The sequence below is a fragment of the Falco rusticolus genome, chromosome 19 (genome assembly GCF_015220075.1).
Source record: "Falco rusticolus isolate bFalRus1 chromosome 19, bFalRus1.pri, whole genome shotgun sequence".
NCBI classification, from domain to species: domain Eukaryota; kingdom Metazoa; phylum Chordata; class Aves; order Falconiformes; family Falconidae; genus Falco; species Falco rusticolus.
In genome coordinates, this window is record NC_051205.1 from 5,939,466 (window position 1) to 5,957,320 (window position 17,855).

The 17,855-nt window shown below is 44.6% G+C and overlaps 1 protein-coding gene across 1 annotated transcript; it reads left to right on the top strand.

Moving 5' to 3' along the window:
* The first annotated feature begins 13,649 nt into the window (after positions 1-13,649).
* On the top strand, positions 13,650-15,932 carry HOXC11 (homeobox C11). Its single transcript, XM_037371199.1, has 2 exons — positions 13,650-14,325; positions 15,700-15,932. The coding sequence occupies exons 1-2, from the start codon at positions 13,650-13,652 to the stop codon at positions 15,930-15,932; spliced, it is 909 nt and encodes a 302-aa protein (XP_037227096.1).
* Positions 15,933-17,855: the final 1,923 nt, after the last annotated feature.

Genomic DNA, 17,855 nt, shown 5'->3' on the forward strand with positions numbered 1-17,855 from the left:
CCCAGTCCTGGCCGCATCCAGCCCCAAGCCCAGTGACCCCCAGCTCAGCCCACCCTCCTGTCTGGGCACACTGGGGGCCACTGGCCTGAGCCTCAGCCTGATGGAGTTAAGATCAGGTTTTCTGCGAAAAACAGGAGATTAAGAGAAATTAATATATTTTCCTCCACTTTCACTGGCAGGATTCCCCAACACAGGGTGGGTGCACCTGGGGGCTTCCAAAATGACGAGAGGATTCACCCAGTCCTGAGCAGCTGAATCTTGGGGTTTTTTTCCAAGAGCTGCTTGATTTGGACAGGAGAGGAAGAAGGAGGAAAGCAAATATTTCTGCAGGAATGGGCCCCACTTCTGCTCCTTCCAGCAGCCAGACCCAGCCTCCCCTCCGGGGAGATCTGAGTTTTGGGACATGCAGAAGCAGTAGTTGGGGACATCTGCAGGGCTTGGCCTTTCTACAGAGTGAAAACTCACTTTTTTCCTGTAATAGTTACTTTTTCAACTTTTTATTATTATTATTTTTTAACACGGGTGTGCACACTTTGCGTCTGTTTCTCCTGCTCCAGGAGAATATAAGTGCACATACATTGTACGAGCAAGCTCAGGTTAGACTTTTAACCACTTTTATTTCCTTCTTTCTGTGTCCCTGCACCAATCTGGAGGAAAATGGGCAGGAGGAGGAATTACTCCTAACAGGTTTGAGTGCTATAGGGTGACATAAATTGTATATATTGTAAGTGGGTTCACCTTGAGCAGGAATACTTGGGTTTCAAAGACATTCAAACACTCGCGAAAATAGATAAAACTTATTTATTACCAGCGAGCGGATAGAACAAATTGTTGCTTCGCCATAAAATCTATATTATTTCTGGACTGGTTTCTTTTATTCAGCAGCGTATTTCACTGCTCCGGCTTTAAAATGGATTTGTTAGCGAGGGGAGAAAACCCTCATCTCTTTAATTGCGAGGAATATTTCTACCGTTAATGACAAAGACCGAGGTGCTATTTCACAGCTACTGCAGAAATCGTAGAAAATATTAATGAGTGAGGGTCAGTTTTAGGGATTTATTCCTGTTTCCGTACTTCCAGCCTACACTCAATGCGGGAAATACAATGTGCAAAGCAAGAATACAAAAAGGGAGGGGTTTTTTTGAGCCAGGAGATATGTTCTTGACACCTTTGTGCAGAAGAAATGTCTGATTTCTTTGAACTCCCTCTGCAAAGCCCGGCCCGACTTGGGGCTGAGCTCATTTCAAAGCCATTAAGAGCCGCTTTAAGCAAAGTTTAATCAGCCAGTCCGCGAGCAACAGCGAAAATCGAGGTAGACAATCAGAATTCCCTTCTGTCGCTCCTCGTTTTCTCACAACACCCTTTTCCTGAGCCAAAATCGGTTTTTTCTACACCCAAATCTAGGCGGCCCCAGAGCTGGTTTAGCAGAAGGAAGAACAGGAAGATTTAAAAGTGCAAGAGAAAATAAACCCGGCCACGTCGCTGACACCCAGGTTGGTGCTTTCGCCTGGAGGGGAGGGACCTGGAAATTATTTTTTCCCCCTCTATACGCCCCCCCAAATAAAGAGTAAAGGCGTAGCCTATAGAGCATGGAGTGCTGTAGACTCGGGGGGCATATAGGTGCCCCCGGGTGTGCGTGGGCTTTGTGTGGGCTCAGCCCCTCGGACCTGGCCAAAAAGGAGCAGCACAAAGAGCGAGGTGAAAGCAGCGTGGGTGCCGGGGGGTGGGTGTGAAGGTGGGGGGCACCTTGGCTTGCTGGGGGTGCAGCAGTAGGGGCTGGGTGCTGGGGGGACTGCACACGGGCGTCGTGGGAATGACACGCGGGGGAAAATACTGATCTGGGGGCTCTTGTCCAGCAGCTTAGAGATGCCCGTGTCCATGCGTGGAAATATTTTGCATTCCCGCCTCAGCCCATAACTCTCAGCCCCCCCAAACCCAGACAAAAGCAAAGCACCTCTTCGCAGCTGCATTTCAGAGGGCTGTAGCTTCAAGTATTACAGCAATTAACAATAAATATAATAATTGCCATTAACGTAAGAAGAATGGCTGGATTTCCTTCTCCTGGACTGTGTGTGGCTCAGGCTCCGTCCTTTGGCTAATTCCGTGATACATTAACTGTTTGCTTTCCTGCCCCGTGCTGCTATAGGGACTGTTTTCAAGGCCCATGCTCCCCCCCCCCCCCCCCCTTATCATTAATATGCCAGTGCATTATTGCCGAAGAATGCCTTGGTTTGGTTCCGAGTGGGGGTTCATAAATGTAAAATAAACACTGAGTGGGAATAATTAGCAGCATTTATCAGCATATGGCCACCCACCCCACTTTGAAACCTTCCAGACCCTGCGAGAGGAAAATTAAGTACATTGCAAGTAATTAGTTTTAAGCAAATCATTTCAAATAGAAACTTATAGGTAAAGCCTAATGAAGTGCAGAGGGGGAAAAGAAAGCCTCTTTTTTATTGCTTGGTAGGTAGCAAGTAGACACAGCAATATTTTACTGTTGAGAGAATAAATTAATTAATATATCTGTAGCTAGCAACTACAATGGCTCCATGGATGACTGCATTTAAAGGAGATATATGTATCCAGTCTCATTGGTGTTGTTAACAAGAGTGATAATAAAGATGAAAAGGATGAGAAAGATAAAAAGATCAGTCGGCTTGTACTCCTTACTGCGGCTAAATTGCGCGGATTTTCTAATGGCTGCGTCTTGTTGACTCTCCACAAACTCCGTATTTATTTTTTTTTTAGAGTCAGACTTCATTAAGCGACTTTATTTTCGTGTTGCTCAAATAGGAAATAAAGATACAAGCCCCTCAGTCCCCAATAAATCTCGTACTAACTATCCTTCTCTGCAGCTTAAGTGAAGGGGAGCTCTCCTTTCTCCCTATTTCAGATCAAAAAATTACTATTTTTGAAAGTAAAGTATCTAGCCAGCTTTTGTCAGTGCAGAAATTTGGATCCCCCTACCACCATCACCACCATTTCTGGTACCAGAAAAATGCAGAACTCTTATATCCCTCTCAGTCAGAATAAATCACATTTAGCCCGTGGTTTGGTCTAGCTAGAATATGAGCGCATGTGCCTCAAATCCGCGTTAAAAATCTACCTGTAATTTTTTAAGAGAGTTTGTGCTTTAATTTTAGGCTTGGGTTAGCCAAACACTGCCACAGAGAACATATAAACCATCAGGATATCTCATTATAAAAACGTTTGCCAAAATTAATTTATTTCAAAGGGAAAGTGTATTAATATTAATTTTTGCAGCCAGTACACTCTTGTGCCTCCCAAACCTACACGTCGGGTGGAGAAGTGTCGATAATTACAGAGAGTGTGGAAATTCATTTTATTTTTATGATTACCCAGTAAACTATTATGAGGTGAGACAAGACGCTGCTAAAGGAGAAAGCATTTAAAAAATTAGGTATGGAAAAGTACAGTGTGAGACCCAAGGTAGCAATGAGGAATGTCGGCGGGCAGGCGTCAGGTCCAGTAAAATCAAGAAAAGTAAAAAAAAAAAAAAAAAAAAAAAAAAAGGCCATACATACCTCAACTCAAACTATCTTGAGATAGCGATAATATTAAAAATGATATTTTGGTAATGGTGTGGGCCAGGGCTTTTTTTTCCTCTCCTCTCTGAAAAATAAATCCCATGTGGTTTTGCGGGAATCCACGAAAGTACATGGGGGGTGGGGGTGGGGGTGTGGTGTGGTGTATGTGAACCCCCCCTTGGAGTGGGAATATCTGTGCACAGCTCCGGTGTGTAACTGAGGAGCAAGGTACGAGTACAGCACAGCTCACCCCCGCCCAGCCAAAGATCGACAAATTCATCGCAACCACGGCCCCCCCCCCCGCTGCCGGGGAGGTCATATAAAGCAATATTGAGATATTTTTACCCAGTCGTGCTCATTTTTGGGGGGGCTGCCGGGACCACAGGACTTTTCCTTTGGGTTCCTCCCCGCTGTGGTTCTTTACACCTCATCTCCACCCCCACTCCCTCTCCCCCCAATCCCTCATTTTCAACTGCCAGCCAGAGCCCAAACACTGACTTTATGGGTATTTAAACCAACCATCTTCATCTGTAATTGTGGATGAAGAGTATTTATTGCTCCGGTGGATAACTAGATATATAATTATCTCTTTATAGAGAGACTGTGAAATAAAGCATCTGTCTGCCCCCCCCAGACACACACAAAGGCGGGTGAACACCGACAAAGTTCCACATCTGCACAAGCACTTCATTGATTTTTTTCCACCCAAAATGCATTCATCAAAGTCCTAGGAACCTCTCCTCAAACTTTAAAAAAATCCCTCTAACCCAATGAAATGGCTCTGCCATGGATTTTTTTTTTTTTTTTCCTAAATGGGGCTAAAGAAAATACCTATTTGGAAAGAGGAGCCGCGCTGGCTGCCGCGGTTCCGCGTTGTCCCCTTTTATAGGGAAAAAGGGATTTTGGGATGGATTTCGGGATTAAAAAAAAAAAAAAAAAGGTGGTTGGGGAAAAAATGTGCCTCTTTAGAAGACAGAGTGGGTCGTGGGGAAGGGGATGCGGTGGGGTGAAAGGGGATTTCTCGGGGAGGCGAAAGGGTCTACTGGACTATAACCGGGATTTTGTTTTTAGGCAGGGGATAAAAGTTGCCTTCACACACACACCCCCACACACCCACACCCACACACCCTCAAGACTGCAAATAAATTCCGGAGATTTTGATTTTTGGGAGGCACCGGGGCAGGAGCTGCCCCGCACTAACCCCCCCACCCCCCCACCCCCCCACGATTTTATGCCGTTTTTCTCTCCCTGGATTTGCGCGGCTGCGGAGAGCGGCCGCGCTGCCCGGGCCGCTGCCTGCGGGAGGAGCCGTCCGGGCCGCCCGTCGGGTGGGCGGGGGCCGCCCTCCAACGTGAAGGTCAAGTTAAGGCTCCAGCCTCCCCTCCGCGGCCGTCCGCGCTGCTCCGCCGCAGCCCGGGGGCAATGCCATTGCCGGCGACCACCCCGCTCCGTGCGGCAGCCCTGATTATTACCAAAAAACCCCAAACCCCTTCCCCTCACCCCGCACCGTCCAGCCGGCGAGGGGCAGAGAGACGAGACGAGCGCTGAAGGAGCAAAAGGGGAGTGGGTTTTTCTGGAGCCTTTTGCTCCAAATACTGATTTTTTTCATCCTTTCTCCCCCCTAAGCTGGACTGCAGACTTCAAACAAGGTCTTTCCCCCTTCTTTTTCTTCTTCGGGGGTTGGTGTGTTGGTTTTTTTTCTTTCTCTTTTTCCCAGCAAGATGCAAATCCGTCTGCCGTGGAGGAAATTAAACATCATAAAGAAAAGCCCAATTAAGGTTTAATGTCTGAACATTACCATTTCCTCCAGAAAACAATGAAGTTCGCTCGGTAAGGAGAGAGGCAGAAAGAAAGAAAAAAGGGGGTGGAGGGAGGGAGAGGGGCAGAATTTTTTGTCTCAAAGAGGGGGAAAATTGGGCATAGAGGGGTAATCAATAAATAAAAAGAAGGGGGGGGGGTTAGGTGGGTGTAGGAGACATTTGGGGTTTTGAGCCAAGCTCGTCTGCTGTCTGTGCTTGAAAATGAGGATACACTGAATAAAATAATGTGGATTTTAATGCGTGGGCAAAGGTGGTTTCTGCTCATATTTGACTCCTGGAAAAGATCTGAGCAGGGGCTGAGCCCGGGATGGGGAAGAGGTTAATAATAGATAAACAATAACCCAGGGAAAGGGGTGGAAAGGGGGGGTCGGTTGCAAGCCGGGGTGGATAAAATCGCTGAGTCCCTTTACCTCTCGCCTTGCAGTAAGTCGTGCTGTCCCTCCCCCGTCTCCCTTTCTCCTCACCCGGAGCTGACTTCACCCTGAACCTTTGCACTCCAGAAAAAAAACCCTAAACCTAACAAACAAACAAACAAAAAAAAACCAAAGAGGAGGAGAAGCCAACCCAACGCACCCGAAACGGCAAAAATCACCCAAACCCACCGCGCTTGAGCCGTGGGAAAGCGGCAGCAAGAGGAACAAGCTTGGCGGGGAGGGAACTTTCGCCAGGTCTGGGTCTGTGTCTTTGCACCCCCCTGTCCCCCGACCCCGGCCCCCAAATCTCCCCTCCCCTCTCCCGCCTCCCCTGCCAGCCGCGGGGGCTGCCTGCGCCGAGCCGAGCCCGCAGCGGGGATGAAACCCATGAAAATGTGGATATTCCTCGTTTGGGGGATTTTTTGCTCCTGCTTGCTCTTCCAACAGGCAGATCTGGGGAGGGGAGCGATGGGGTGTGTGTCCCCCCGGTCACGGAGAGGCTCCATAGACGTGACAATGACCGTCTGGAAACCCGTAACCCTGCAAGGGGCCCGAGCATCGCTCGATGCCGCAGCCCGGCTGCCCCCAAAAACACCGGGAGGAGGGGGGACGGCTCGTCTTTCCTTTATTTTCCACTTCCGCGGGAAAAGGCCATCACATATTCCCCCTGATTTTCGACCTCTGCTTTAGATCTTACTCAAAGGTTAAAAGAAATGCTGCGTTGGATACCTTAACACCGGAAAGGGTGGAAGGAGATTAGTGCAATGGAGCAGCCAATTTTGCATATATTTGCCTTTGTTTAATATGAAAAGATAACTATGTAGTTATTTAGGCAAATCTGTGCTCTACGGGATAGAAATCCATAGAAGTATTCAATCAGAATGCATACATGACTGTAATATGGCAATGAATTAAGATCTATGCGTATTTATGGTGTAAGAGAAAATCAGACTATTGCACAAATTACCCATGCTATAGGCTCACAGTTGTCTAATAAATATGGAAAGGAAGAAATAGAAAGAGGGAAAGAAAGCGAGGAAGAAAGGAAGGAAGGAAGGAAGGAAGAAAGGAAGAAAGAAAGAAAATGCACGGGAGGGACCAGAAGGAGGGGTTAGGTAAGAGTCCGATTATTGGACGGATTTTTAATCCATAATTTATCTGTTCTCACTACATGAGGTATTTTGAAGCCAGCATTTTAATAAGAAGTCTGGGTACTTTTAATTTAGGTATGTATTCATTCCAACTGACCATGGCACCAGCAAAACACCCAGCCCTCACCCCCGGTGAAGAAAAAGATGCGAACGTCACTTTATCCTCTGCAGGGGAGTAAAGGAGCCGCGCTTCTCGCGGCGGGCACAAAGTAAAGCAACTTGTTTAGAAGAGATTTTTGTGCCCCTGTCCCTCTGCCTCTGCAGCCGAAAAGGGGATATAGGAGAGGGGCCGTGAGTGCATAGGGAAAGGCAGGTCCACCCATCAGCTACATAGGTAGGTGGAGAGGGGTGGACACAGGCATTTGCCATAGCTATACCTTCCACTCCTTCGCCGGCAGCATTTATCTTCTAAAAGCTGGATATACGTTTGGAAAATGTCACCCCGTGAAGCAGCCGAAAAATTTTGTTTCATTTTATGCTGATTAACGCGGGGATGGAAGAAAGAGCCCAGCGCCGCCCCGCCCTCAGTTGCGAATTATTGAAGTTATCCCCATAAACTGTTGAGATTCGCCTTTGATCAATGGTTATCTGAGGGAAATACATCTAGCTGCTAGCTGTTGTGGGGGAAAAAATATTTCAAAAGTAAAAAACATTTTAAAAGGGGATGCGGGAGCCAAAGTATTGAAGTGCAATCATGGAAATTATTTCCTGAGTATTTAAGGATTAAATACCACGCATGCAAACGTGTGTGCGGTTTTAGTAAGTCTGGGGAGGATTAGCCGCCCACATTCTATTCTGAACTTTGCATTTCGGGGCTATTTTGCGAATAAATGGGTTACCCAACAGAAAACACATTTTCCCTGACACAATTTCCGACTTTTTACACAGTTTTTCACATTTTAGTGGCGCTGCTAAAGTTATCAAGAGGGAATGTCTGGCGAATAAAGGATATTTTAAAAAGGTTTGGGTGTGTTTTATATGTCTTCCTTTGTGCTTAAATAAGTATTTGGAGGGAGGGGAAAGAGAGGGAGGCTGTGGAATAGAAATAGGTGTTGCTTAACGAGGTCCTCTGGGTTTCCTGTCTCCTCTAAGCTGAATTTCGCAGCGGCTCTAGGAGCGACTTTAGCACGCTGTGAAGTTTTACTTTAATTCCCCAACCTCACATGCTTCAGCAGCTCCCTGCGACTGAGCTGTGCCGAGGAAAATAATGTAAATAAATAGCTGGAAACACACAGGCATTGATATTCCCCCGGCCTCAGCTCTCCCTGTATAGAAGGTGGGGAAGGACCCGTGGCTGAGGAGAAAATAAAAATAAGTGGGAAGGCCGATTGGCAAAGTGTTACTTATATTGGTTATTATTAAGTCCAACTCTTCTTAACGCCTCTGCGGCATCACTTCTATGTGAATCCGACACCCGCCGCACATTTTTATCCCAGACAGTCCCAGCCTTGCCTGCGGTTGGGAAGCATAGTTCAATCTGCTTTTATCTTGATTAAGTCCACATGATTTTGAACTTGCAGCTCAGGTCTAGAGAGATCTAAGTCTTTTCCCCGCTCCCCCCCCCCCCCCCCCTTTGAATTGTTCACAGCTTATATAGTTTTCTTTCGCAGCCTGGCATCCATCCAATTAAATTTATCTTTGCCATTTGGGGACAATAATATTTCCCAAGCGCTTCCCACTTGTAGCTATTGTCTCTCCCTTCAGATTTCCTGTACACATACGCGGTGTCTAGTAATCTGTTTACTGGCCTGAGTTTCCTCTCTTTCTCTTTCTCTGTGTGTGTGTGTGTTGGCTTTTTTTTTTTTTTTTCCTTAATAAGTCCATCTGAGGAAGTATTGTAGTACCGTCGTGGAAGGGAGGGAAAAATCACTTTGAGAACATCTGATAGGCCAAAGTCATTAGACATCAGAAGCTGGAGCCTATTTAGCAAAAGCAAAGCTCATCTCTGCGGCTACTGGGAGATGCATCTGCTTAAGAAGTGCTTTTTGCCCCCACTCACAATGCATTTGCAGCCCCGAGTGAGCACAGGTTAGCAATGCAGGTTGGAAAAAATCCTTTATTTTTTCCCCCAAGGCAGGAGGCAAAGCAAACTCTGATCAACTGGCTGAAATAGGGAAAGGTTCAGGGTCTAAATTTTGCAGCAGATATCTTGAGAGCACAGTAAGTAGCAATGAGTAGCGTGGTAAGCCAGGTTGGTATAAAATCTATTCTATTCTATTTATTTTTCTTCTCGTCCCCTCTTCCTTCCCACCCCCCACCCCCCGTCAGTAGTTTCCCCACTGTATGGCTCGGACAAAGACTTCTTTATGGCAATACTTACAAAAAAGTTTTTGACCTGAGTTGGGAGATGGCTAACAAATTTACACTGCGTTCAGATAACTCCAGCTTGGGGGGGAAGAAAAAAAAAAATCTTCTCTCCCCAATGAGAGGGAAAAAAAAAAAAAGAGGAATGATTTATTGAGAAGAGTTCAAGTACAGGATTAACCTAAATCAAAATATAACTTCAGATGTTTACACAGATCAGCTAAAGCCAACTTTCACAACTCCGAGTTTTTGATTTTGGTACAATCGCTACAATGTTTTTTGGTCACGAAATGCCTCTAACATCCCCTTAAAATTCCTGTTAGTAACGCAAAACACATCTTACAAGCCTTGAGCCTATTTGCCTGCTGAAAACGCTGTTAAATGTGTTAAGTGTTTGCATTATATCAGGCAAATGAGTGCAGACTCAGGAGCAAGGGAGGGTTGCTTGGGGGGGGGGTTGGAAATTTTTTTTTTTCCCTTGCACTTTGCTTTTTCTGCTGGGGCAGTTTGGGTAGAGAGGTCTGCGGCTGAGATGCCAGGACAAAGCTGGGTATTTATATATCCAGCTGCAGAGGAGGCACAAGGAGCGACAAGCTCGGTGCTGCCGCCTCCTTTTCCTTTCCTCTGGCTGAGAAATAACTGAATAAAGGGGGGAAATAATCTTCTAGACGGGGCAGCTTCATCTTATACACACCGTCATATCAGAATCTACAAAATCAGACCTTTCCTTCCCCCTTCTCAGGTTCCCCTAAATATTTTTTCCCCTTTAAAGAGCACACATACAGCTTTTCTTTAATTTTTTCCTCCAAGCTGTAACCTTTCCCATTCACTGGGAAATGAAGCAGATTTTAAAAATTAAGGGACTGAAATGCTCATGCTCTGGATGCTGTAAGGCAAATGACTTTAGGGCATAGCTTTTTTTTTTTTTTTTTTTTTAAAGGGCAACCAAAAGGAATGCGAGCCGCCAGCCTTCATTCCGTTTTATGGTGGTCACTTTGGTGGTCAAATTCAAGTGCTGTGACTCCACAGCTGCCTCTTCTCTGCTTCCTTGCAGGAAGCAGGCAAATCCTACCCTTTAAACTGGGTTTAAAAACCAAAACGACACCAGGGCTTGGTTTAGATGTATTTACCTACGAAGAGCAATAAATTATTCACGCACCTAGAGGAGAGAAGGCGAGTTTTATGCCACACGGATTTTTGTTGTTTGCCCTTGTGTTGGGCTTTTTTGGGGGGTGCATGTGCTTTGTTTTAGGTGTAAGGAGCTGCTCGGGTATTGTTTTTTTAACAACACGCTCACGTTCCTCCTCTGGACGCAGAGCTTCACGCCTACAGGCTTCCTATGGAATCAAGATCAGAATAAATATAACAAAAAAATATATCTTAAAGCCTTTCTCCTTTTGATCGGAGGGAGAAGATCCTCCACGCAGGTTTCAAACAGGAGGGATTTGGGGGAAAAAATAATTACACTCATAAACAATAGCTTAACATTATTAGTTTGTAGTTAGTATTAATATTGGTCCATAAAAAGCCAAGTTAAAAGATCGCTGACACTTTAATTAAAAGTTTTGCCCAAAACGACGTCCAAGTCATAAAATAGGGCAGATTACAAACCTGAAGAAATCCATCTCTGCAGCCAGAGTTCTTGCCCTTATATATATATATATATATGTATTCATCAGCCAAACGGTGCATTTGAGAGGAAAACACAGCTCATTTTGCAATTACAGACATATTTATATGTGTGTATATCTCTATCTCCACACACACGCACTCATGAAAGACTCACACGCCCGGATCCCTTATAAAAAGGGTTTTATGAGAACGGCTCTTTAAATAGAAAATATAAAGCTAGAGAAGGGGGGGGACACACACACGGACGGACCAGATATTAATGAGAATAAATGATCAAGAGTGTGCTGTTGCATTAAGGAGATGAAGAAGGCTCAAAGTGAGGAAGAGCACACAACCTTAGCATGTGAAGCCGCCATGTTTCCCTTCAAGATTTCCTAATAAATACATAAAAATCCGGTCACACCGCCTGATAAGCACCACACTTTGGAAAGCTCTACTGAAATATCCACTGTATTTTTTTGCTCAAGCATCCTGAAATCCTTCGCGCTCTGCTCGGCTGAAAGGTACGGGCTTGTGAGGCTGTTTTCTTCCCTGAAAATCAACTTCCCCTCCCCTTTTTTCCCCCTTGCATTGCTGCAGAATCGCAGGATATGTATATTTTTAGTAGCAGAGGCTGCAGCTCGTCCGGTTGCTCGAGATGCGTTTCTCTCCCCATTTCTCTACATCTCGCCTAGGAATTAAGCAACGCCCGGGGTTACAGTGCAAACAGCAGGTTGGGTGCTAGCAAACTAAAGAAAATTAAATAGACAAGAGCGAAGTGAAAAAAGGAGCTGCCCAGGGATGCCCAGCTCCAAGGGGGACATCCCCGCGAGGGGCTGGGACCCTCTGTTGCTCCCTTTTGGTGAATTGGTTATTTTCGGATGAGTTTATGCGTTATTTTTTCGGGAAGCAAAGCGAAAACACGGCAGCCGTCGAGGCTTTTTCTGCTTCTCCCAAGGCTCAGAGCTCTGATGCTGAGATTTGCCTTTTTTCCTTCTTGCTGTTTGAAATGACTGCAACTCGGATTTGACAAGATCCTCTCCAGAAAAGCATCTCACTCTCTCCTGGTACATCAGTTTTTGTTCGCAGTGTTCAGCCCACCACCAAAGAGATCCCATGATGGAGTTTAGTTCGGATTTATGTGTGGGCAATTTAATATTTTCATTTATTCTTCCTTTTACTGGGCGTTTGAAAAGGGATAATTCCGGGGGAAAATGCCTAAGTAGCATCCTGTAAAGAAAAGGATAAAAAAAAAAAGGGGGGGGGAGGGGGAGGGGAATATGTGCTGCAATATTTTAATCCATAGATGAAAGCAGCCACCTCTGCTCGACAGAGAAATATTCTCCCCCTCAGACAGATGATTTCTAATCCAGGTGAAAACCCTATTAGCGCCCAATTGTTGCAGGCAATTTTGTTCTTTCAGGACTGTTTAAAGGCAGTGGGATAACCCCGCGGAGCCTGGTACCGCGCAAGTTATGCGTCCTTCAGGTGCACCTTTCCAATGAGTTTGCAGAAGAGATTTATTTTTTCCCCCCACCCGCCTAATAATTCTTTGCAAAACTCGCAAAATATCTGGCAGCACTTCGGTATCCCTGCTTTTTGGTATGAAAATGCAGAAGGACAGAGGAAGAGGAGGCTCCCGGGGCACAGGAGAGAAAACAAATTACTTTAATAAGAATACCTTTTTAAATTCAGCTGGAGGAATAAATGATGAGAGTATTGCTGAAAGTATGTTCATTGATTGACAATAAACAATTGCATTAAATATTCAATATGCCACTCTTACGTAATAAATATTTAACCAACCATAAAAAGAGGTTTTCGAATATTTATTAGACATTGACTTAATTCATTTGTTCTATTCCTTGATATATCACTAATTCGATATTAAAAGTCATTAAGCCAGGCCTGCTTTAACTTTAAAGTTGGAAACTTTACACGATCCCCCGCACACTGCCATTGCTTAAATGGTATATTCTCCATAAAGCATGCTACCTTGGCTGATGTATAGTTGATGTGCACATAGAGATCAACATAATTAGCGTATGTTAGAAGCTCGTTAATTAGCACCAACCCCCTCACTCTCAGATAGAGAGATATATAGAGTTTTAGTTGTAATTTAGCAGCCTAGCTGTAGCTGGGCATTCCCGCCTGCAGCAAGGTTTGGGAAATGGAAAACTTACTTCTGCGCCTCCAGCGATTTTATTGAGCTACCTAAAGTCTGTTCAGGAACACTTCTAAGGATAGAAATAGCCATAATGATAAATTATAGCAATCAGCGTAATTAAAATATTTTTTTAAAGGGTGGAAAAACGCCGTTCGAGCTCCCTAAGACCCTCCCTCCACTACCCCCCTCCCCAGCCCAAATCCCCCCCACCCCATCTCCAAATCCTGCTGAAAAGCAGCAAGCAGAATCCAAATAGGAAGGAGAGGAGGAAGGAAAAAAAAAAAAGGCAAGGGAAAAAAAAAGCAGTAACTTCACAAGCCACCCCTTGTACTTGTTCTGCTGTGAATGCTGAGGAGGGGTGTGCCTTCAGGAAAATGAATACAAATCTGCAATTGATTTTCATAATGTTTCTGCGGTGTTTGCAAACCAATCGTTTGAACCTCTGAGATCTTACCTAAGTGAACCACTCCTACGCATCTAAGTGCTCCAAACTGATATATGACAATATCTACTTTGGATCACGTGTCCTCCGGAGCGACTAAGACGGATAGCGCGTCATCTCGCCTTCCCAAATTTTTTCCCCTCCGCACATCGGATCCAAAACATCTAGCTATAGGAGCAAGAAAAGGAGAAAGATGTTTAACTCGGTGAACCTGGGCAACTTCTGCTCCCAGTCGCGTAAGGAGAGGAGCGCTGAGTTTGGAGAAAGGGCAGGTTGCGCTTCTAATCTCTACCTCCCCAGCTGTACCTATTACGTCCCTGAATTTTCAACTGTGTCATCTTTCTTGCCACAGGCCCCCTCTCGCCAAATCTCCTACCCTTACTCCACCAACCTCTCGCAAGTGCAGCCCGTGCGAGAGGTCTCCTATGGTCTAGACCCCTCAAGTAAATGGCACCACCGAAGCAATTACGCCTCGTGTTATTCCGCAGAAGATCTGATGCATAGAGAGTGCATCCCGCCTTCCACCATGACCGAAATGCTAATGAAAAACGAGAGCGTGTACAGCCACCACCACCCCAGCTCCAACCACCCGGCATCGACGGGATTCTACACCAGCATGAACAAAAACACTGTCTTGCCCCAAGGTTTCGACCGCTTCTTCGAAAATGCCTATTGCGGGGCGGAAAATCCGACGGAGACCTGCCTGCAGAAGGGTGAGGGCAAAGTGGAGGCAGAGTCCCAACCCCACGCACTGTCATCCCGCGGAGAGCAAGGTATAGACCCGGAAGATGAGGAGGAAAACACAAACCCAGGGTCTTCAGCCTCGTCCTCTTCTGTCACCAAGGAAGGAAGCAAAAACAGCAATTCGAGTAGGTAGAGCAGTAAATGGAAAGGTTAAGGGACTAGCCCGTGTGTTTTGTCGGTCAAATTTTATGTGGAGTTTTATAAGCATTCAAAGGATTTTATTATAACCTACAAAGCTCTTTCTTCCAACGAGAAGAATTTTTACGATGGGAAAAGCTCTTTGAAAAAAATGGAGATGTTAGGCGCAGACACAGTATCTTAGAGTCTGTGAAATTTTAAAAGCACACCATCGTGACAAATATTAACTTTGATCATGAACTTACATGAGCATTTTAAAAGGATTTGGTCCCGGGTTGCTGAGGGTAAAAGGCAATTGGGCAGAACACTACTTTAGCTGCCTGTGCTTTCTTTTAGGCGTTAAGATGCATGCAAAATGTTTGGGGCGGCTTTTTTTTTGTTTGGTTTTTTCTTTTTTCTTTTTTTTGTTTAATTAAAACTGTATGTTGAGTCTTTTCTCTTGGTGGGGGTGCAGTGCTGAGGGGAAATCTGCCGAATTTGCAGGCAAAGCTGAGCATTTTCTTCTACTTTTCTGTTTAAAGTGGCATTTATTCTCCTCCAAGCCCAGTGGAGCGTCTAGCTTTTGTCAGGAAGGGCTTTTACTTACGTGGTTGGTTGTTTGGGTCTTCTGGTGTTGTGTGTGGTTTGGTTGTTGGTTTGTTTTTTGGTTGTGTTGGGTTTTTTTGTTGTTGTTGTGTTGGGTTTCTTTTGCATGCGCTCACATTTTCTAGGCAGTCTTGGAGCGTTTTTTAAAGGCTGAATCTAGGCAACTTTGCAAGTTAGTGTTCAGCGTGGGGATCTTTTGGGAAGAGGGGAGGGCTGTTTTGTTTTCCTATTTGCTTTCGCGATGCAAGTCCCCTTTTGCAGCTCAGATGCTAAGTTCTCTTTTACTTTGATTCTTTTTTGCGTGTGTGGCGAGGACTGGAGTTAATAAAAAACTTATGCGGAACATAATATCTAGTTCCTCTAATTCCAACCTTGCTCATGCTGTTTCTATACAGATAACAGATTTGCAGCTGAGCGTGGTGTGGTGTGGTGTGGGGTTTTTTTTCCAGCCTCTCTAAACCCTGCTCCAGCAGCCTGCTGCCTCCAGTCCTAGGCTGTTCTTTATTTTTAAAAAATAACCTATCTCCAACCAAAATGTCTGCATGTGCCTGCGTTAAGCCCCGTGCAGTGGGAAAATAATTACACCACGGTCCTTAAGACCCTGTGTAACCTCACCTCTGCTACCCCTAACAATAGGCGAACTGCTGGAAGATATCTCCTCCCTGCATTAATAACTGAAGTTAGTAAGCTGCTCCGATCTATCTGGTCAGCTGTGAAGATGGGTGTGTGTCTTGCATTTCTTTAGGATATTTACCCTGCCTTCTGGTTCTTTTAAGGTGCTCCCAGAACGAGGAAGAAGAGATGCCCCTATTCGAAATTCCAGATCAGAGAGCTAGAGAGAGAATTTTTCTTCAATGTCTATATAAACAAAGAAAAAAGGCTCCAGTTATCTAGGATGTTAAATCTCACTGACCGACAGGTTAAAATTTGGTTTCAGAACAGAAGAATGAAAGAAAAAAAATTAAGCAGAGACCGCCTGCAGTATTTCTCTGGAAATCCCTTGTTGTGAACATCTTTTGAAATCCCCTCTCCTGGTGAAGTGTCTGTGTATTGAGGAGGAACAGTTGCGAGCATGGGTTTGCCCTTTGAGTCGACAAAGCAACCTCAAAGTTTAAGCCTTTTCGTTACTTATATTTGTATGTCTGGGACAGTGCTGAGTAACAAAAGGAGTGAGATTTTCTTTCAGTTCCCGCTTCAAGGACTTGAATTCCATGAACATTTTATTTAACTTTTTTCTTTTTTTTTTCTTTTTTTTTTCCTGAACAGGTTGGGATTCCCCCTTTTTTTAATTATTATTATTATTATTATTTTATTGTATATTATTATTTAGGCACCCTGTCCATTTGAATAAATCGCAGTGCTGGGTGTTACTACCACGGTGATTTCAGTATGCAGCTGTGTTATCACAAGAGCGGCCAAAGTCTCCCTGTTAGGATCGAATCACTTCATCTGGGGTGAGAGAGAGAGAGTGTGTGTGTGTGTGTGTGTGTGTGTGTGTGTATGCACACACAGACATGTGTGTCCTTCTATGTGTGTGTGTGTGCACATTCATACCCACCCCGCTCATCTGTGTATTAAGGAAGGTCATTATTTCCACCTCTCCATCCACCTTTTCTATCTAAAAATATATATATGCATATATATACGGGAGTGAGCGTGTATATATCCATATATATATATCCTCTGCAGTATCATTCCTACATTTGGAGTCGGGAGGGGGGTAAATCCAGGAGAAAATACATTTGCAATAACTGGCTCTGAAATGGTTTGTAAATAAATTTCGTAGTGCTGGTTTTTTCCTTTATCCTTTTTCTTTTTCATTTTCTTTTCTTTTCTTCCCCCCCCCCCCCCCCTTCCCCCCGAAATGGGAGACGAAGAACAACAAGAAAAAAAAATCCTGAAAAAGAATAATAATTAAAACCAATTCTTTGTGTATGTAAAGTGAGTCCCCGGGATACTCTGTGAAATTCTGTGGCAAATAAAGACATTGCAAGCTGTTCTACATTATGATTTTATTTGACCATTTTATTAGAATTTCCCCTCTTAAAAGCCTCTTTGCGGTCATTGTGGTGTGGGTTTCTTCCATAGGAGTTTAAATACCTGAATGCATATCAGAAATATCATCATCCGTATTCATGGGACTCGCTGCAATCTGCTCTAATAGGACTGGCATTAATAGGAAACCTCCACCTTGGAGCACACGTTTGGTGTGGAGTTCATTGTATTCATCAGCGAACTGAAATTTATAGGATTTTTCTTGGCCCACTAATCCTACTCTGAATTTGGCTCCAGATGTCTTTCACTGTTTTCCGGTTGTAGTTAATCTTTTTGCATTTTCATGAGAACAATATATTAGTCTTCTTAAAAAACAAAAATTTAAAAATGAATGAAACTGTAATTACACCAAGAAACAAGCTGCATTTCCATGAGTCAAGGATACCTTATACAAAGCACAAATGCAAAGTCAAGTCCTTAAATTCCTGCTTAAGGAAAACAAGTTCAACTCCCAGGCACAGGGCATAAAAGTGATTATTTTTTTTTTCCCTGTTTGCACAATGACTTTTTTCTCGCAGTGTCCGAAACCAACACAACGTTTTCAAGGACAAAGAAATCCCGAAGATGCCGTTGGCGATGTGGTGCATGTATTTTGTGTAAATACAACAATTCGGAAGGGGGGTTGGGTTTTTTTTGGGGGGAGGGGGGGTTATGTTCGAGGTTTCCAATCTGGATGCTCTCCTGCTTTCTGATGGGATTGTGCATATGGACGAGGGCTGGGGGGGGTGGGACAAAGAGAGGGGGAATAAAACCCCCAGCAGCCAAGAAACAGCACATTATATTCCCATCCATTGAGAGTGTTCTTGTAAAATTCTCATACTTGCTTTTAAATACAACCCTGTTGAATGAAAACCCCTTTGATGGTGTCTTCTGATTT

Excerpts from the sequence above, each read along its gene's own strand:
- HOXC11 (XM_037371199.1), top strand. The coding sequence starts at position 13,650 with ATGTTTAACTCGGTGAACCTGGGCAACTTCTGCTCCCAGTCGCGTAAG. Across the intron at positions 14,326-15,699 it reads AAGCAAAAACAGCAATTCGA|GTGCTCCCAGAACGAGGAAG; the intron begins GTAGGTAGAGCA and ends GGTTCTTTTAAG.